Consider the following 19,837-nt stretch of genomic DNA (forward strand, 5'->3'; position numbering starts at 1 on the left):
TTCCTCTCGGCAGGTCACAAGCTTGGCAAACCTTCACACTCCAAACTGGTGAGCACAGTTCTAAGAGATTTTGACTTTTGATTCCATGTTCACATAAGTTTTGAATTGGCTCAAAACCGATCCGATTCGACTCGGAATTTTGACTCAACCGAAAATTCGGCCAATAGTTTCATGGATCAGGTGTCGGAGTGTGTCCATAAAGGATACACACGTGTTTGATGCGTGTCCGAGAGTGTTCGAGCCGTGTCTGAAAAGCAATTCGCGTGTCCGAATGTATCAGAACGTGTTTGAGTGTCTGTGTCGAATACGTGACACGTGACTTCTTGAGCGTGTCCATGCATCATAGATCTTACCAGAAACAATATCATAAAGAAAATTGACATGATGAAGCTAGTTTGTAAAAAACCGATGAAGTGATGGAAAAAAATGTTGAGAACAAAGAAAATTGACCTTCTAGATTTTTCTTATAAAGATAAAAAAAAAGATATTTAGTGATAATATAAATACGCCAAAACCCTTGTCTCTTTGCTCTCTCTCTCTCTCCTCCACACTCCTCCCTAAACCAACCACACTCGCGCCTCTTGAAGATCCCAGCAAAACCCTAGACGCCACCGCCGGGCCTCTACAGGAGGTGAGAGAAGTCACTTACAACCACCTATCTTCTCCTCTTCTCTCACCTCTCTTCTCTCCGATCCACCAACTCAGGTACTCTCTCTCTCCCTCTCTCTTATACATTACTCATTCATATGCTTCTCGATTCTTTCAATTTTTGGTTGAAATTTCTGGTTTCTCCAGATCTCGATTTGTTTCACTGAAATCTGATATCACAGCCTTGAGTTGTACTGAAAATCTACGCTTCAAAACTATTTTTTTTTCTGTGAGCTGATTCAGCTAGAGTATGAGTATGAAAGAGTTTATGTATAATAGTGGCTTAAATTTGTGAAAGGATTCAGAGAAAAGTGTCATTTTTATATTGAAATTCAGTTAAATTATGTATGAAATTACTCGAAGAATTCGATTGAAATGAGTGATTGTTTTATTATTTAGTGTTAGTTGTTTGTTTTGCTTTATGTCATGGTTCAATTTGTGAAACGGTCTTTGTTGGATTTTGGAGGTTGAAAAGAGATGGCGGCTCCGACGGTGCAGCAAGTAGCTCCTACAGCCGATGTTGTAAGTATTTTGATATTGTTTGTGTTTTTCTTCCTCATTTTTATGAACTTTTATTATTGTGGGAGTTACTCGAGGTTGCTAATTGAATTCTAATGAAATATTATAGGTTGGCAATGCATTTGTCCTTCAGTACTACCATATCTTGGAGCAATCTCCAGAGCATGTGTACCGATTTTATCAAGATGATAGTAAGTTTGGTCGCCCCGAGGATAATGGGATGATGAACACCGTGACCACCATGGATGTAAGCTCCTTAAAAAAACCCTTGGTTTCTGCTCAGTGTGAACTCTGTACTATGTAGGATCATAATGCTACCCAAGTGTCCTATTTGCGTCCTAGAGGTCTAAAGAATAGTCTTTATGTCTCTTTTGTGCAATGCTGAGCTAATACTCTCCCGAAACTTAGAGAAATGGAAAAAATCTGTATATAATTTATTGTAATAATCTTGATTTAATGGCTGAGATATTCAGCAGTTTAGACTACTTATTTGTAACAGCAAGAAGAGATTTTTGGTTCTTGTATCTTTAGTATTTCTAAAGCTGAAAATTTATGACTTTTCATCTACTTGATAGAACAATATGAGTTAATGTACTCCCATCGGAACATCTGAACTTTAGAGAATTTGACTCCTGTGGGTTTCAATTTTATTGGACAGATAATCAACAGGAAAATAGTTGAGAATGGGAAGCTCAGTGCAAATGTTGTAACTGTGGATGCTCAAGAATCTTTCAACCGGGGTGTGTTTGTCCTTGTGACTGGGTATATAATTGGAAAGGAAAATTTGAGGAAGAAATTTACCCAAAGCTTTTTCTTGGCACCACAAGACAAAGGCGGCTTTTATGTTCTGAATGATGTTTTCAGATATGTGGATGATTCTATTAACCAAAATACTGACCATGGATCAGTTGCCGATGTCGAAGCTCCTCTTAATTCAGAGGAAGGTGTGTACTGCAATACTACAATGGTTCTTACACAATGTTTACACCTTTTTATGTTCTTGATTTTGAGAGTAATTTCCTTGCAGAGCCTTCTTTGCCAGACGGTCGTGTTTCTGAGCCTGTGACTGCTGTTCCCGAAGATATCACTGAGGAAGAAGTTTACAATCCTCCTGAGAATAGAGAAATTCCAATTGAAGCAGATGAAATCCCAGTACCTGAAGTCGTCGATGAAATCCCAGATGATTCAGAGGTTGTGCCTGAATCTGGATACTCGGCAGCGGTCATGGAATCTGAGAAACCTGCGTCGGTGGCGGACAATGCTAAATACTCAGCAAATGTGGTGGCTGAACAGTCTGCACCTGTGGTGGCCGGCTCTACTCCTAAAACTGAAGCAGTGCCTAAGAAGTCATATGCCTCAATTGTAAGTGGCTGTTATGCAGTGTATCATGCAGTCAAAAATATTCATATCTATAATGTTTCTGCTTTTAAATGCAGCAATGGTATTCCAGACGTGGTTAATTGAATAATGAATATATCTTGTTCCAGGTTAAAGTTATGAAGGAGAGTGCTCAACCATTTTCCGCTCCTACTGTTAGAGCTACTCCAAAACCCCAAGAACATCAGGTCATTGCCGCTCCACAACCTGCTTCTGTTTCAGAAACAGTAGTTTCCAGTGTAACTGCCAAAGACTATGGGAACCAACCAGAAGCTGAAGGTGTGCAATTGTTCAGCTTGTTACCTTCTCTCACTTCTATAATCGCCTGATGATATCATGCTATTTTGAACAGTTGAAGGGCACTCTATCTACATCAAAAACCTGCCTATTGGTGTCACTCAGGAAACTATAGAGAATGAATTCAAAAAATTTGGACCCATCAAGAATGGTGGTGTACAAGTTAGAACTCAAAAGGTCTGTCCTTTATCAGCTTATCTTGTCTTCTGATTATTAGTGTATAGCTACATATGTTAATCATTCGATAAACTTTACATTACAGGGCTTTGGTTTTGGCTTTGTGGAGTTTGAGAATGGAAGTGCTGTACAAAGTGCACTAGAGGTACTTAACTAGTTTTGTGTGCCAATTCTTTCTATTTTCATAATGTGATATCTTCGTATGCCTGGACAAAATAATTATGATAATCTGTTCTGTTTTCCTGTGCTCCTGGTGTACTTGGTCATGTTGCCCTCTTTGCTAAGGGAAAAAAAAACCAATGTAGTTTGATTATTTGCCTTCCTGGTTTTGTATCTGTTGTTTTGTTTTTAACTTCTAATATGAACTGTACCTTAGGCTTCACCCATCGCGATTGATGGACGCCAAGTTGTTGTCGAGGAGAAGAGATCTACAAGTCGAGGTGAGTTGAACTTACATGAGTATCTTTGTTTTGTGGTATGGGAATAAGGTGGTGGCCTGGTATGCCTATCTTTTGGTTGCATCTATCTTCTGTAGATTACTGTATGTCTCTTAGATGTTGTGAGACGCATTGCACATTGAAATCATGTCCCATGGATCAAATTACACACTAGTTCTCTCTGTTATTCATGGATTTTATGAGGCGGAGCAGTCCAATTTTCTGAAATCGGTGTTAATTCCAGCATAAGGGAATTGCTGTTCGGGACAGTTTTATTGAGATTCGCAGATACCCGTAATTTTTCTAACTCTTCCTGTCTTGTTCTTGATGTATCTTGTGTCTATTCTATTACGTAGGGGGGAGAGGAAGGTTTTCTTCTGGAAGGGGGGCAGGTTACAGGAATGAGGGACCTAATGGATACAGAAATGATGGCCCTAATGCTGGATTCCGGAGTGATGGACCAAGAGGACGTGGAGGCTATGGAGGTGGTAGAGGTTATGGCCGCAGCGATTACAAATCTGAATTTGGAGGTAGGAATACAGGTAGGGGAGGATCATCAGGCCGTGGAGGTGATGGGTTTCAGAGATCTGAGAATGGTGGTCGTGTGAATCGTGCTGGTGGGCCAACTGTTAATGCAGCAGCCAAAACTTCAGCTCCCCGGGTGTCTGCTTCTGCTTGAAAAACAAGTTCAGCCCTGGGTTACAAATGATTTTTTTGGAAGTAAATTAATGGTGAAGCTGTTTAATAGCATATTAAGAGGGCTATTTCCAATCTGTTGGGGGATGTGAACCACCCTAGTAAAAACAATAGGATTTTATGTCCTTTTTTTGTTTGCGGTTTTCATATTTGAGCTGTTTTTTTGGGTTTTTTTAGTGGCTTAGATTTCTGCAAGTACATGATTCCTGCCGAAGTGCCTGTGGAACTCTATTCTCTTAATTTGCCGAAGTGGAGAATTATTTAGGTTAGTTGGCAGTTTGCTGTTCTAGGTTCTATTGTATTCTGTGTTGTAGGTCTGTTCATTTAAGGTCACTAATGTCTGCGGATGATTATCTTGTCGGGGAATTTATAAAGCCTCAAGTACTGTTAAAGAGAAATTATGAGAATTTGATGGAATGTGAATTTGTTTTCTTTAGTTTTCCAACAAGTCTTTTGTACATGATCTTAACATTTTCCGAGCTGCAGCTCTTTCGTGCACGTTCTCATACGTTTTTATTGAACTGTGAGGCCTAACTGTGAGGCCTTGCAAATGGAACTTCTTTGGCCGGCAGAAGGGTTTCAGGTGGAGGAGAACAGCTGTTGCAAATTGCAATTGACACTTCAGTATTCACTTGTTTGTCACATTGAGTCATTGATAGAATGACACTAGTGAACCAAAGTAGAAGAACATAACAGTTTCTTTTAACAATTTAATGACTCCTCAAATTCCTGCGCTCTAGAACAGCAATAGCGTTATCCGTAAAACGGCGGTTGCAACCCAGTGAGGCACTGAGGCTCCCTACATCATGTATAGTTGCGGTAATTGCGATTGTTCATATAGTCGGCAAGCTGTGAACTGTAAGAACTTCCAACAATTCCTTTGTACTCCTTCCACCATCGCATAAAACTTCCCTTCTCCGAGAAAATATCAGGGCACACGGTATGGTTATCGATGCCATCCCACACATACTCCTCAAACTCCTCCAACTTCTCTGCATCATTAACTGATTCTCCATTCTTCAGACGGTTGCATAATATAAGGGCATCCTCTACTTCTGCCCAGAAACAAGAATCCTCATTTGAAGTGGCAGCCAACTGTCTTTTAGGCTTTCGCTTCTGTGTTGCTTGCTTCTGCTCAAGCCATGCCTCCAACAGAATGAAATGTTTAGGCCTTTTTCCACCATTTTTGTAATTACTCGCGCCGCTTGTCTTGTAGAACTCTGCAATATGAAGTGGTTCAATCATCCTTCTGTAGTTTGTGCCTGCCCAAAGCCAACGAACCCCAAAGGGAGCTCCTTCCAACTGAGGCTTGTTCTCTACTTTTGTAACTGCGTCCTCCCAGAAATTCCAAAGCCTTTTCTTGTACTCATTCACATTCATGTCACTTGGATTGCACTGCCTTTTGTACATGTCATAGTATCCAGTGTTCAAAATGTTCGACTCCTTCTTGTACCACTCAAACAAGGCCAAACACGTTTTCATCTTACTTAGTTTCTTGTCTGAACTGGAATTCTTCTTCTTTTGAATCAACAACTCTGTCTCATGTTTTTTCATCCTTCGAATCAGATTCTTCATCTCTTTACTAGAGTGTTGCTGTTACAATGATTAACGTGAGGAACAAGTCAATATGATTACGGTGATGAACAATTACAAAATGATCATTTTCATATTAACACGTTCATATCAACTTTATTTTCATGTAGTTTGCTTATTGTTCGAAGCGTCCATACTATAAATGCTAAATAAAGTATAGAATGTTAACATTTGTTGCAAACGTATATATTGGAGCATGATATTACTGTAGTCTACATGATCGTCAAAATGCATTGAAACTTTGTTACCTGTGTGAGACCTCCAATTGCTAGCAGTTGTGTTATAATGCTTGCTTGAAGTGGATCTGTTACCTCTTTAATCAACATGGTACTGCTTTTATATAACGCCTTATGCTTGAGATCTTCCAAAATTTGACCATAATCCCACTTACCATTAGGATCTTCGTTTCGTCCATTTTGAAGATTGATTGTCATCAAGTGTTCCAGAATGAGATCCTGATCCTCAGAGCAAGCACAACCGGATGACGAACATAATAGAAATGACCCGAAAGGCTTATAAGCACCACTCCCATTTCGAGTTAGAAATAGTTTTGGTATAGGATCTTGGTTAGAGGCTGCATGCAGGAAAGAAGACTTCCATGTTGTAAATTGCAACATACATTGCCAGAAATGTTCATCACCAACGAGGGGTGAGCCAAAAGTAATGCAAAGGGGGCGTAGGGTTTTCAATAAATTGAGCCCTTTTAATAACCATAAGGTGAAAAGTGTAGCCACACTGCCTCCCACAGATTGTCCGGTGATGATTATTAGTGAAATCTTGCTAAGCTGAGTAAGCTCTATCAACTGCAATATCAGACAATATTACTTACAAGCTTACAAGCTAAGCTAGTCGAAATGATGAGGAAGATTTAAGAGGTGCGAGAAGCAAGTTGTTTAACTAAAAGTTAAATAGTTACGAGCTGTGACTACCAACCTCAGTTTTCTTCTGATTCAGCTCATCGAAGTTGGAGCGAAAGAGGCTGATTGCTGCTTGATTAATAGAGAAACTTTCAATGCTTTTGGTGCATAAGAATTCAAATTCAGTGAAATTGTTGGCTTTCAGGGTGGATGATGAAACCATGCTTTCTTGTTCTGGAAAAGAGACAAGTGGGGTGCCAAATGCTATGAGGGTAACATTTGATACTTGGATTACATTGCATAAATGTGGTTTTGCATTTGGATTTATCTGATTTTGTTTCTCAATCGCACTCCATGCTTGGTGTACCAAATCAGAGGTCACCACCAAGTTTGCCGATTCTAAACCACTGCTAAATCTACCATCATCAAGAATAGGAATTAAAACATAGTAGAATAACTCATACATCCCAGCAAAAAACAGGTGGAGTTTACTTACTGATTGTGAGTCATCTTGAATGTCTTCTCCTATTTGCTCAGAAATATAGCAGAATAATATGAGACTAGAACGGATGGCATTTTCAAGGGTCGAGACGTGAGGTTCAACTTCTACTTTGATTTTTTCTCTCTAATCAAGAACATGGAACTAAACCCAGATTAACAAAGAAGAACTAGTCTTAGTCTGTCTTTGTATAGAGCAAAGTCAACTGTCAACGGCTAAATTATATTCCAAATAATTCAAATTGTTCTCAATGCTGCTTCTTGGTTTTTTCCCAAGTAACATTGTAGTGATTGCACCTTTTTGGATATTTTTTTATGCAAAACGAAAAATGATAAAACAAATCACCGCATGCGCTTGTTGTCAACATCCGCCTAAATTCACACTAAAGAAAATGGATTTTATGAGTTTGGTTGCATTGCATCAAATCAAGCATGACAAGGCCTACTACGGCAACAGCAGAAACACCTAATAGCAGGGGACAGAATCAGGCTTAGCTCCTCGGTTTTCAAGATTACTTGATTACTTGTGAGTTATACCTCAATATGCAAGCCATTGTAAGAAGGTAGGCATCCTAAAGGATTATTAGCATGTTTTTGGGGCCAAGCAAGGAGATGAGCTCAATGAAAGACATAAGTTTAGCTCTGAGAATTCAGAATTGTAATGACGTATCAGCAATGTAGAAATGTAATGAGCTTGCATGTCATGACAAAAAATCATACTGCATTAGCAAGAACAGAATAGTATTCGATAAAGTATGAGTGCATAAAACTGTCAACTACATTGTTTCAGACTTTCAGTGGATATATTTGGAAATAAGAGATTTACATCTTCAGGGTCCAAGAAACAATTCAAGGAAGTTTACTGATATATATCACCAATTGAATAATTTAGCATCCCAAGTAAGCTCAAGTTGTAATAAACCTAAGACTGACATAGAAAACAAGTATGCTACACTTAGATTGATGCCGATCTTTTCTATGTCTAGTACGAACAATTGGACTTGAAAGGAACAGCAACAGAACCTGAACGAGGGATTATAGCTTACTAGCTTCAAGAATAGCATTTGGAAATCCTCTGACTAGAGCCCCAGCAACTTGAGTCATTTACATTCCAAAGTTGCAGCCCTGAACAAACTCTAAATCATAATCCACATGTTTCTCCCAGATTGGCTTGAACTGATTCATGGCAATATCAAGCCAAGGCTTCATATTTCCATTAAAGTGCACCACTGCAGCATTGCGAATCTCATCCATGCTGATGCTTGGATTATAGCCAAGTCCCAGAACATGCCATGACTTGTCCAGTGGCTTTGTCGTCGAGTAAAATGTAATCAAACCTGGGGGTAAAGTCCCCAATTTCCACAAGGTACGATTCTCATTCTGCAACATTCACATTTATAGTTAGTTCTACTCAATAAAGCACCAGCTAAAGAATTAGCACAATAAAAATAAATCAACCCAACGATATCCCGAAACAGAAACAAGGAAAATGTCTTGTAGCATCAACAAAGCACAAGTTCTCCATCCGTTCGATTACAGCTAATGATAACTTTATCAATCCCTTAAGTAGGCCAAAAAGATGCATATATATATGGCAACGATAATAAAAGATGCACCACCAATTTGCAAATAAAGTGGATATATAACTAACAGATATAAAAACATTGATTTATAATGTAAGGATTCATGGCAAGAATAGCACTAAACGAAAAATAAGAATATCATCACTTACAAGATTCTGCCAGTAGTGATAATCTGCTGTGCAGTTCACCCTTCGCCAAGCATCCAAATCAAAGAAGTTCATTCCATAGGCCCAAGCGCAGGCATTGGGATTAAACTTCTTCTTGATCAATGGGTGTGAGAAATTCATGTACTGTGCATAACGATGGAAGGACCCAAAACATGTCTCAACCGCCCCATTCACCTTCCCATCCATATCAATCTTCCACAACCCCGTCAAGTCCTTCTGAACAACGATATCATCATCCAAAAACAGAATTCTGTTCAACTTGGGGTACATTTCAGGCAAATAAAACCTCAAGTGGTTCAATATAGACAAATACTTAGGGTTCCTAAACTTCATGTTGGTTGTGTCTTTAGTTGCATTCTCAAGCTTATTCTCAAAGTAAAACTGTTGCAACTTGGCATTCTCCAATTGCTTAAGCACCGGCACATACGAAGAATTCAAAAACTTGTAATCCTCCACAGCCTTCACCTCCACTCTTGCCCCATTGTACTCCTTCAACTTAAACATAACCTGCATTGCTCCGAGATTCATCTTATCAGTCACCACATGGAACACATGCTTCCACGGCTCCTTGGCATTCTTCACCGCCGAGTTCACCACCACGGACGCCGCAATCACATTGTCGGAAAATATAGCATAATGGTACAAACTCGGATCCTCCAGCTCCGGCGGCTTCGGCTTCCCTTCATCAGTATACTTCTCCGGATGCGCGATCCTCTCCTCCATCAACCGCATTGCGACGCAATGCAGGCTCTTCGGTATCGACTTTGCGGCAATCAAGCTGGAGAAAGCTCCCTGCTTCTTGGCCTTGGTCAGCTGCTCATTCACTTGAAAAATCGTATCTTTCAGCTTCTGAATCTTGAGCTGGTTATCAAAAGACTCTTTCGCCTCGGCGATCACTTGCCTAGTCACCTTGATCCTCTCCTTCACTTCCTTCTCGAACTGCCGGAGCACCGATTCATCGATTGACATCCCATCGGAGTCGAACAGAGCTCGGTACGACGGCTTGTTCATGAGATCGGAGTAGTTCCGGGACAGATCGGCGAAGATTCTGACGAGTTTTGCGTTCTCGAGCTTCAGCTTCCGAGCATAGCTGGCGTAAGCTAGGGCTAGGGTTCGGTGATCCTCGGCCTGCTTCCGGATCTGGTCCAGCCGAGGCTTGAGCGGGTCGGATTTCAAAGCCAGCACCGACCTTCTCGTCGATCCCAATCCAAAAGAGCCAGAATTGAAACCCTAAATCCCCAAATCCATAGTAAAAAAAAAATCAAAATTTGGTTGCGAGATTAGGAAATGCGAAGCGAAATTCTACTAAAGAGTTGAGATTTGGAGTGAGAGGCATACCGAGGCGTCGAGATCGGAGGAGTCTGCAGCGGAGGAAGTGAAGACGAAGGTGATGGAGGAGAAGAAGAAGACGACGGCGCAGGCGGCGATGGCGAGGGCGAGTAGCTTGAAGGAGGAGGCTGCTCCGCCTCTAGCGGTGGTGCCGGAGAGCCGTGGATTCGGCATTGTTGGGTTTTGGGGGGTTTGGCTGACACAGTGACACAGACTCTCTCTGTCTCTCACTCAGAAGAAGACATCAACTTGTGATGATATATGATTTGAATCTATGAAATTAATATTAACTGTGAAAAAACGCGGATTTAAGAGAGAGAGATTTTGCGGTGCTTATTATAATCTCCAATTTGTAGAGATGTGTGTGTTTTCTTGACTTGTTCGTTTAGTGGTAACTGAGAGGTACTGAGGTAGTGTACTTTTTACCATATTAATCCATGAGTAAATGTAATTATTCGTGTGGAGGGTTGAAATGTGAACTCCAAGTCTCCAAGTTGGAAAATGTGTACAATCGTGCTTATAGCCTAAGATTTGAGACCTCAGAGTTGAAAAATGAAGACTTGTTCACTGATTAATGTGAATCCGACTATTCTGTGTGTTCTGATGGTAATTTTTTGTGACCAAACTTGAAGAATACAATCAATTGATAGTCTTAGATAGCAATTAAAATACACAATCAAGTTCATTGAGTAGACCACCATTATTTATGTTCTTACCTATCTAAGTCATTCTATCTCCGATCTGCAAACATGGAAAGGAAAGCTTTCCATGAATATTGTGCATGTGCCTCTAGTTTGGATTTAGTTTTCCTCTTTGTATTAGTCTTTCCTTGCTTAAAAAAAAACGAAGAAAAACTTGAATGAGTAACTCAACTGTGTTAGTTTTTTTTACTGAGAATGTAAAGCATAGTGTCGGTCGTTAAGTACTACTCTCAAAGGCCAAAGCACTTGGCATGTCAATGTCCTGCTTGCTCATGCCCACACCATGAGAAGATCATCAAGCTATTAGGTATGGTTAAAGTTGCATAGAATTATGATGTGGGTGCAGCTTCTATTTGGTTGTCTCGCAAACGAACTACAACTATGGCACGCCATATGACTTTTAGTAACCCAAAGGGGACTCCTCATCATTAAACCACCAAGGCAACATTCTCCTATCCTCCATTATTCTAACACATACTGGAGAAATATCAAAATGCATTGAGCGAGTTATCAGGCTATTACAATTTACCTGTGGTCATGTCTTCTCGCGCACAAAATAAGATGTGCGAGTTAGGCATATGACGAGTTGACATATTGTCGTGGCCACTTAGGTCATAGTAGCTCTCTTGATAAATGAGTTAGGCGGTGGTAGGGAGCCTGTCACTCATTCGGTACAAATGAATCAAGGAGAAAAGTATATTCTTATTTCATGATTATCATGTAGATGAACACAGTTTATATGTTAATTAAGGTGGAATAAAAACAAACATGCATTTGTGGTAAAACAAATATAAGACATATTTACTTGTGCGTGATTTTTACTCGGTGCACACGATTCCACTACCATAAACAAAGGTAAAAAAAAAGATCAGTAAATCAACGGTACCCTTTCTTGCTATTCTTGGTGACATGATGCAACCATCCAAACCCTTTGAGCGCCTTGGTAATCTTGACAAGATTTGGCCTTCCCATATGTCCCAAATTCATCTTCCCTGCTGAGAACTTCAATGCCTGCAAGCAGCACAAGTGCCCATTATCCAATTCTTCATCTTCATCATCGTCATTATTATCACCATGCACCTCATTGTAGTCATCCTTATTGCCACTGATCTTCTTCCCCTGCTTCTTTGACTTGCTCTTCATCCCCTGCAGAACTTTACCTGATTCTGTCTCATCATATGTCTCCCAAAGCATGTCCATTCCTTCTTCACCTCCTCCATCCACATTTTGATGCCTCTCCTCAAAAAGCTTGCATGCCAGTGTCCTCCTCCACTCTTTTTCTTTTCTCATTGAACCAAAACTCCCAAGATTTGGATTCCCAAGATTTGATCCTAGAACTTGAGGATTAATCACCATAGATTTAGATCTAAATCCTCCATCATTAGCACCAAAATCTCTATCCTTGGATTCTCTTCTATCAAATCTTTTTTCTTCAACTTTTTTGAAGTATGAGCTTAGTGGCTTGACCTCTTTTTCTTCCTCAACTGCTTTTTGTCTCAAAATTACACCATCTGCTTCCAACACAACACCAGTACTACCCTTGGCTTCAAGAACGGAACAATTTTCCATTGGTGCATGGGAGACTTGTGATGAGCATTTCTTCTCAACTAGGTTCTCTCTAGTTTCTTCCAGAACTGCATTTGAAGCTTCAAAGAAATAACCTGTACTGCCATTGCCTTCAGAACTGGACTTCTTATCAACTGGTGCATCAGAGACTTGTGATGAGCATGTCTTCTCAACTGGGTTCTGTTCCGAAATTGCACTTGAAGCTTCCGAGAAATAACCAGAACTCTCACTGCTTTCAGGACTGGATCTTTCATCAAATGCTGCATCAAAGATTTGTGTTGGGCTAATTTTCTCATCTGGGATCTCTTCATTTTCTTCCCAAATTGCACCTGCACCTTCCAAATTATGATCAGTGTTGCTACTTCCTTGAAGACTGCAACTTTGATCAATTGGTGCATCAAAGGCTTGCTCTGACCTCATTTCCTCACCTGGGCTGCTTCTAATTTCTTCCAAAATTGCACTTGCTACTTCCAAGAAGTAACCAATATTGCCAGTACCTCCAAGACTGTAACTTTGGGGAATTGATGCATCAGAGGTTTCTTCTGAGCTCATTTCCTCAACTGGGCACCCCCCAACTTCCAAACTAGATGTGTCAAAGACAATTTTATACACTTCAAGCTCCTCGAGAGATCGAAACTCTTCATGATCATCACCATTGCTGTGATCCACCTTAGGGTACTGTAGTTTTGCTATAACAGTTTGGTAAGTGGTGGCAAGGCAACAAGAACCCACCTTGATCTTGGGAAGATCAGAGGTGGAGTTGGGAGAGACAGTGAGGTAAGCTAGGACAAGCAGAGCAGTGGTGATGAACAGAGGAGATAGGAAAGACAGAAGCTTGAGGAGGTATGGTGAGAAGAATATGAAGTAGGAAAAGTACAGAGGATGTGACAGAATGGAGTAACAGACATGGAAGAAATCGGCAAGGAGATCAATGCTAGAGAAACTTGAGTTCTTGGGGGAGAAAGAAAGTTCAGACATTTTGATGTTCTTGGGGGTCTAAAGAAAAAAGGGTGAAGATACTGATGAACAAGAATGGAGGTGGGGGAAGGTTGGTTTGCTCTAGCTGCTCTGTTTGAGCAGCAAACAGAAGAGTAAAAGTGTGAAATTGGAAGCGAGAGGGCCGTGAATATAGGAAATTGACTGTGAATAAGTATCAATATAGGATTACAGAAAAACTAACTACGGATTAATAATCTAAAAGAAGAAGACAAGTTTTTGGAAACTTTCTTCTTTTTCTTTCTCTTTTCCTTGTCCCGTCTACAACCACAACCACCAAATGATGCTCCCTTTTCTAATTCGGAATTACCTAACTGAACCTCTCTGCAACTTTTATCCTCAGTAGAGTAGTTAATTGGAATATCGGATGATTCTATTCAACGTAAACACACTGGGGCGTATATATATAACTATGTAAGTACAATTCAAAGAACTGAAAGTAGTAGTTTAACTCTAATAAGAGACAATGTATTCATAATTACAGGATTCCCAAATTACATAATAATCCTAATGACATAGGATTGTACAGCAACTGTAACTCAGATCATTGAAGACTGATTATTCACATGCATATAGTTATTTGCAAGTAGCTAGATGGTATCTATTATTCTATGTTCATTTCTATCTACGTACTGTTGCCACCACAATGAAACTATAGATCGAACGGTATCCAATGATAGAAAGATCAAAGAACTGTGAGATGTTTCCCATCTTAAACATGGAATAGTAGAATCATGAATGTAGTAGCCTTGTAACTGATCAACTACCAACTGTGGTCATAATTTGAAACTTCAATTGGCATCATTAACATGCAACACCTCAACTATGACATGCAGCCTTCTTATGTTAATTGTTTGTTTGAATGCTCTGTTTAAATGTATACGAGATTAACTTCTCAATATTAGATTGTTAATTTACAAACGCAACTCATAGAATGATGTTAGGACAAAATCGTTTGCAAAGAGATAGAACTTTATACACCAGAAAACTAATTCACCAATATATCTGTTAAGCCTAATTACGCATATTGGAGAACAATAGCACAGATCAAGAATTATGTAGATCCAAGTGCCCAAAGGGAAACTAAAGCATTGTCTAAAACTCATTGAGAGTTTGAGACACTGACCCTCCACAAACACCAACCCATCACCAACCGGTGTTTACTACTGCAACAGTTACTTGCTTCAAACCCAAGTCATGCATTGAAATCAATTAGGCAATCAAAGGGCCACTCTGTAAAGAGACGAGGACAAATATGCTCAATAATATGTAGGAAAAGAGAGAAACAGAAGTGTAATTTGGGAGGTAAGGAGTTATTGAATGGATGCCTAGCTTAAGTGCACATGGAAATTCACTCATGGATACTCAAGTGCTTCCCATGCCAATGGCATGCATAGTCTTGGTATCTAGCTTTTCACCTTACAAAACAATGGACCCTTCTCTTATTATCTGTTGTCACTCTCTTCTACTCATGATGATGAATGATCCGTTATGATTTGTGTTTACCGACAGTCAATTTGGCAGATTCAATCGTTCATTCTTATATGCTTTAGGTTTTTGACTAGTGAATCACTGAATCCCCTTTTCTAGTAAAGTAATTATGTAGGTCTCCCTCTGCTAACAGAACCCTTTGGATGCTTTGTGCAGTGGTTGAGCTTTAATAGCAAAATTAATGGTCTGGTAATCATGCCTTCATTTACGTTCCATCTCATAGGAAACTAATTGAATCATGCAATGTGTAATAACCCTAAATTTCAAATACATTAATTAATTTGAGTTCTATAAAGACATGAATTTCAGTTTAAATGAATATGATTGTTTGCAAACGTTACGAAACGGAAACGGAAACGTTCCGAGAACGTTTAATAAGAAAACGTTACGTTTCCGAACGAATTTATCGACTTTTATTTCGTCGCCCGGTTGCGAAAACTTTCTTCACGAAAGTTGTAGAGTGCATCGTTACGAGTTCGTGGATATGTGACGCGTTTTAATCGGACGACGTACGTAAAAGTTATTAACGTCGGAAGTTAGTTTCCGATTTGGAAACTAGTATAAATAGATAATTATAGGAGTTAGGGTTTCCATTTCTGGAAACCCTCACCCCGCACCCTCTCTCTCCCATTCAGCCCGCCTCCCTCTCTCCCTCTCGACACTCTCTCCCGAAACCTTCGCTCTCCCTCCCCGATCTCCACCACCGCACGTCCGTGAGCCACACCGCCGGCACTACGAGCGTCGCACGGCCTCCTGCAGTCGACCCCGAGGTCGACGCACTGTCTCTCGCCGTCGTGGAGACTCGTTCCACGTCACCGAGCCAAGACCGACTGGTTCGAGCTTGTCGGCGATCCTCCGGTGCTTCCACGGCGTGATAGAGGTAAGGGTTGTGAAATTGAATGAGTTGTGATGTTGTTGTGTTGATTTTGGAGGTTTTTTTGTGGAGAATCGGAGGTGGATGGAGGAGAGGGATACCGCCGCCTAGAGGCGGCGCGTGTGGGAGTATGGGGCAAGCTATGGGTGGTCGGAGACCGTAGGAAGGTGGAGGAGGAGGAGAGGATGGTTTTTGGGGCGGAGGTGACGCGATACGCTCCGGTGTCGGAGTAGGCGCGTGGGCCCCACGCGCGGTCGCCGGCGAGTGGCGCGTGCACCCCACGCGCCGCCACGTGCGGCGGCGCGTGAACAGTGATTCCGAGAAGGGTATTTTGGTAATTTACTGTGTAACGGTAATGGTAAATGTAAATTTTATTTACGTACGGTAAATGTAATTAAATTTTACCTACGGTAAATGTAAATATAAATTAATTTCAATAAATGTAAAAAGTAATTTGTAAAAGGGTAATTTAGTAAATTTTATTTACTGAAATTGTATTTACATTTAAACAGTACGTATACGTACATAAATACGTATATAATATTTATACGTACAGAAATACATATATAATATTTATACGTACAGAAATACGTATATAATATTTATACGTACAGAAATACGTATATAGTATTTATACGTACATAAATACGTATATAGTATTTATACGTACATAAATACGTATTAATTGTGTATTTGTACAGTAATCGTGAATAGTAACAGTGAACAGTAACTTCGTATAACCGAAAATTGCTTAACAGTAACCGATTATTACTGTTTCGGCATTTAAAGGTTTACGAAACGATTCTAAATTCTTTTCTTATCTTTTCAAGGTGATCGTTAAATCGAGGAAATGAATTATCTTCGGAAATTGTGGAATATCGCTCAAGTCAATAAGGTGAGTAAAATCTTACGTATTTACAAATCTACCCTCGCGGTGATTCAATATTTTGCAAGAGTATTTAATAATGAATTACAAACATGTATACAATATAGTGGATTACATATATACTGTATAAATGGTAATAAGTACATATATGTATAGTTCATTATATTATATACTGTGATTAATTCATTAGAAATAGTCATTTCAATGACGAGAAATTGGTATTGAGCATGTGTTGTGAAATATGACATGTATAGGATATAGTAGACTATATATATACAGTATAAATGGTAAATAAGTACGAATATATATAGTTTGCTATATAATATACTGTTACGATTTAATTGAGATTATATCGAGCATAATTTTGAATAGTACAATATGATGTGTGATTATTGTACGTGTTATTAACACAGTGATTGTTAAAATGTCGATTTGTCTTCGGACTTGATTTTGTACAATATGATGTGAGATTATTGTACGTGTTGGCAAGTCGGAACCTAGCCTTTGGCCGGGCGAAAGTTACGATACAGTTAGAGCTCTAGTCTGTCAGCCATAGTACTACATGTGAGGTAACGGGTGGCTATCTACTCATGAGTACTCAGATTGTTTTGGATGTTGGGTAGCGGGTGGTTGCCCAATATCAGCGTAGTACTGCATGTGAGGTAACGGGTGGTTATCTGCTCATGGGTACTCAGACTGTTTTGGATGTTGGGTAGCGGGTGGCTATCCAATATCAGCGGTGTATTACGAGAGGGGTAACAGATGTGTACCAGCGTTCTTGGTACCCGTATTATAAATGCATTTAGGTAACCAGAAGGGTTACTTAATTTCTCATGAGCGTTTTATTTCATATTTCTTTGGGACAACCAGATGGGCCGTCCATTGACTCATGAGGGCATTTATATTGTTGATTGTGATTTTTCGTATATATTGATATGCGAACTGTATTGTCATTTTACTCATACGAGCTATAAGCTTACCGGGTTGTGTTTACAATCCCGGTGCACCAATTCAATGGTGTAGGGGATAATTCCGCAGGTACTGATTAGCGGAGATTGAGTGACGACTCCGGAGATTCAAAGTCGTTCGTATCCTGTTCGTGGTGAGATTTCTGGCGTGGATTTGTGTGTGAGAATTTGAGTGAATTTATTTGTGAGCTTTGTGAGAGTTTGTGAGGATTATTACATTTTCCCATCATATTGTAATGTCGAATTATAAATTTGGTTTGTAATAATCGGTTTGACTGAGTTGTATTTGGAACTCAGAGATGATCCGCTGTGCACGTTAAATGATTTCAATTTCTTTGAGATTGTTTTTGGTGTTCTAACGACTTTGAAATTTTGAGTTTTTGGGCTCGAAATTTTAGAGTCGTTACACAATGATACAGATACTATTTTATCCTAATGATAAACAGTCGTTACTGAGACAAAATCACAGGTATTTTCTATCTAGTATCTACTTAGATGCTGAGCTAAAATCACAGGCATTGTCTTTAGTAGTGGATCCAGAAAATTTGGTCAGCCGGGGCAAAAAAGAAAAGCTCCATTTGATAACTGTAGAGAAAATTTGCTGATTTATCTCCTAAAACAAGTGTTCCCTAGAGAAGCTCTCCTGACCCCCTCCCCCATAACTCACTTCCACCAACATGATAATCTCAGACCGCACCTCCAATTCTCACCTCCATCCAGGGACGGAAGTAAGTGGCGAGCTGGTAGGGTTATACCAGCCATGCAGCCCAGATAAAAAAAAAGTTATAGCTAATCTTAACTCTTATTCCACCGACTTCCTCAGTTGTGTGATGTGGGTCAGTGGACATGCTTGCCAAGGTTGGAATTCATCACTAGTCTGCTGATTGACAGGGGCGGAACTAGGAATTCAAGATGGGTAGGGCTACTTTTATGCATACAAATTTTTGTTTGAGGTTTGGAACCCAATGGGAGGCTCATCCTCACGTCTTTACTATTTAAATTCAAAAATACAACAGAAGGGACATAAAACCAAAACCCTGTAAATTTAAAATGACAATAATCATAATATAAAAACTAACCGAATGATACCATCTGAGGTCCTAACTTTGTAAACTACTCAATTACATCATCATTGTGAACACTATCAACAAACTCTTTCTCAATGTAGAGAACCATCAAATCATCAAGAAAGTCATCTTCCATCCTATTTCGAAGTCTAGTTTTCAAAATATTCATAGATGAAAATGCTCTCTCGGTAGTTGCTGTAGATATTGGCAGAGTTAATACAAGACATATCAATCTATAAAGAATTGGAAAAAAATCCGACTTTCTTGATTCAACTAACCACCGACATAAATCAGACATAGAAGTTGTATTTGCAAATCTTAGATCACTCTCAACATCTGATAGAAAAAATCCACACTCCATCTCTAGAGCAAGCATATCAGAAGAGTCAACAAAACTCACAATCACATTTAGAGATGAAGTGTGGATTTTTTCTATCAGATGTTCAGAGTGATCTAAGATTTGTAAATACAACTTCTATGTCTGATCTACGTCGGCGGTTAGTTGAATCAAGAAAGTCGGATTTTTTCCAATTCTTTATAGATTGATATGTCTTGTATTAACTCTGCCAGTATGTACAGAAACTACCGAGAGAGCATTTTCATCTATGAATATTTTGAAAACTAGACTTCGAAATAGGATGGAAGATGACTTTCTTGATGATTTGATGGTTCTCTACATTGAGAAAGAGTTTGTTGATAGTGTTCACAATGATGATGTAATTGAGGAGTTTACAAAGTTAGGACCTCGGAGGGTATCATTCGGTTAGTTTTTATATTATGATTGTTGTCATTTTAAATTTACAGGGTTTTGGTTTTATGTCTCTCCTGTTGTATTTTTGAATTTAAATAGTAAAGGCATGAGTATGAGCCTCCCATTGGGTTCTAAACCTCAAACAAAAATTTGTATGCATAAAAGTAGCCCTACCCATCTTGAATTCCTAGTTCCGCCCCTACCTCCATCCTTGTTTCTTCACTCATATGTCCCAAAACTTCAATTTTTTTTTTTGCAACATGTACCGATAACAACTTTACCCACTCATATGTACTAATCAGACATAACTCCTAATGCTCATCAACACAAACGATCTCAAATAACTTATGAACAAATCC

General features: G+C 39.5%; 4 protein-coding genes across 6 annotated transcripts in view; 1 reads left to right on the forward strand and 3 right to left on the reverse strand.

Annotated features, from left to right (window-relative positions):
- Positions 1-536: 536 nt before the first annotated feature.
- Positions 537-19,837, forward strand: part of LOC126783431 (nuclear transport factor 2) — a 58,644-nt gene continuing 39,343 nt past the window's right edge. The window contains exons 1-10 of one of the 3 annotated variants that reach the window (XM_050508899.1): positions 537-705; positions 1,115-1,170; positions 1,277-1,414; positions 1,826-2,111; positions 2,195-2,529; positions 2,655-2,823; positions 2,897-3,018; positions 3,104-3,163; positions 3,395-3,458; positions 3,812-4,587. In XM_050508899.1, the coding sequence (XP_050364856.1) occupies positions 1,126-1,170; positions 1,277-1,414; positions 1,826-2,111; positions 2,195-2,529; positions 2,655-2,823; positions 2,897-3,018; positions 3,104-3,163; positions 3,395-3,458; positions 3,812-4,134 (1,542 nt within the window). In that variant the 5' untranslated portion in view covers positions 537-705; positions 1,115-1,125 and the 3' untranslated portion in view covers positions 4,135-4,587. Of the gene's footprint in view, positions 706-1,114; positions 1,171-1,276; positions 1,415-1,825; positions 2,112-2,194; positions 2,530-2,654; positions 2,824-2,896; positions 3,019-3,103; positions 3,164-3,394; positions 3,481-3,811; positions 4,588-19,837 lie in introns of those variants that run through there. The other 2 variants (XM_050508900.1, XM_050508901.1) reach the window with 2 other exon arrangements.
- Positions 4,859-7,219, reverse strand: LOC126783442 (senescence-associated carboxylesterase 101-like). The gene is made up of 4 exons (XM_050508915.1): positions 7,098-7,219; positions 6,678-7,017; positions 5,993-6,547; positions 4,859-5,744 (listed from the first exon to the last, which is right to left on the reverse strand). Exons 1-4 carry the CDS (start codon positions 7,109-7,111, stop codon positions 4,956-4,958), a joined length of 1,698 nt encoding a protein of 565 aa, XP_050364872.1. The 5' UTR covers positions 7,112-7,219; the 3' UTR covers positions 4,859-4,955.
- LOC126783426 (galacturonosyltransferase 8) lies at positions 7,870-10,512 on the reverse strand. Its single transcript, XM_050508895.1, has 3 exons — positions 10,188-10,512; positions 8,832-10,079; positions 7,870-8,479 (listed from the first exon to the last, which is right to left on the reverse strand). Exons 1-3 carry the CDS (start codon positions 10,350-10,352, stop codon positions 8,204-8,206), a joined length of 1,689 nt encoding a protein of 562 aa, XP_050364852.1. The 5' UTR covers positions 10,353-10,512; the 3' UTR covers positions 7,870-8,203.
- Positions 11,571-13,687, reverse strand: LOC126783428 (uncharacterized). Its single transcript, XM_050508898.1, has 2 exons — positions 12,874-13,687; positions 11,571-12,774 (listed from the first exon to the last, which is right to left on the reverse strand). The coding sequence occupies exons 1-2, from the start codon at positions 13,421-13,423 to the stop codon at positions 11,756-11,758; spliced, it is 1,569 nt and encodes a 522-aa protein (XP_050364855.1). The 5' UTR covers positions 13,424-13,687; the 3' UTR covers positions 11,571-11,755.

This window comes from Argentina anserina, chromosome 2 (assembly GCF_933775445.1).
Source record: "Argentina anserina chromosome 2, drPotAnse1.1, whole genome shotgun sequence".
In the NCBI taxonomy this organism is placed as follows: Eukaryota; Viridiplantae; Streptophyta; class Magnoliopsida; order Rosales; family Rosaceae; genus Argentina; species Argentina anserina.

Bases quoted from the DNA above. Each gene is read 5' to 3' on its own strand.
- LOC126783442 (XM_050508915.1), bottom strand. The intron at 6,548-6,677 runs GTTGGTAGTCAC...CTGATATTGCAG, and splicing joins TGAATCAGAAGAAAACTGAG to TTGATAGAGCTTACTCAGCT. The intron at 5,745-5,992 runs GTAACAAAGTTT...TCATTGTAACAG, and splicing joins CAATTGGAGGTCTCACACAG to CAACACTCTAGTAAAGAGAT.
- LOC126783426 (XM_050508895.1), bottom strand. From the start codon at position 10,352: ATGCCGAATCCACGGCTCTCCGGCACCACCGCTAGAGGCGGAGCAGCC. The intron at 10,080-10,187 runs GTATGCCTCTCA...TTGGGGATTTAG, and splicing joins CCTCCGATCTCGACGCCTCG to GGTTTCAATTCTGGCTCTTT. The intron at 8,480-8,831 runs GTAAGTGATGAT...TGAATGTTGCAG, and splicing joins ATCACTACTGGCAGAATCTT to AATGAGAATCGTACCTTGTG.
- LOC126783428 (XM_050508898.1), bottom strand. From the start codon at position 13,423: ATGTCTGAACTTTCTTTCTCCCCCAAGAACTCAAGTTTCTCTAGCATT. The intron at 12,775-12,873 runs GTGAGGAAATGA...TGGAAGGTGCAG, and splicing joins AGAAATTAGAAGCAGCCCAG to GTGCAATTTGGGAAGAAAAT.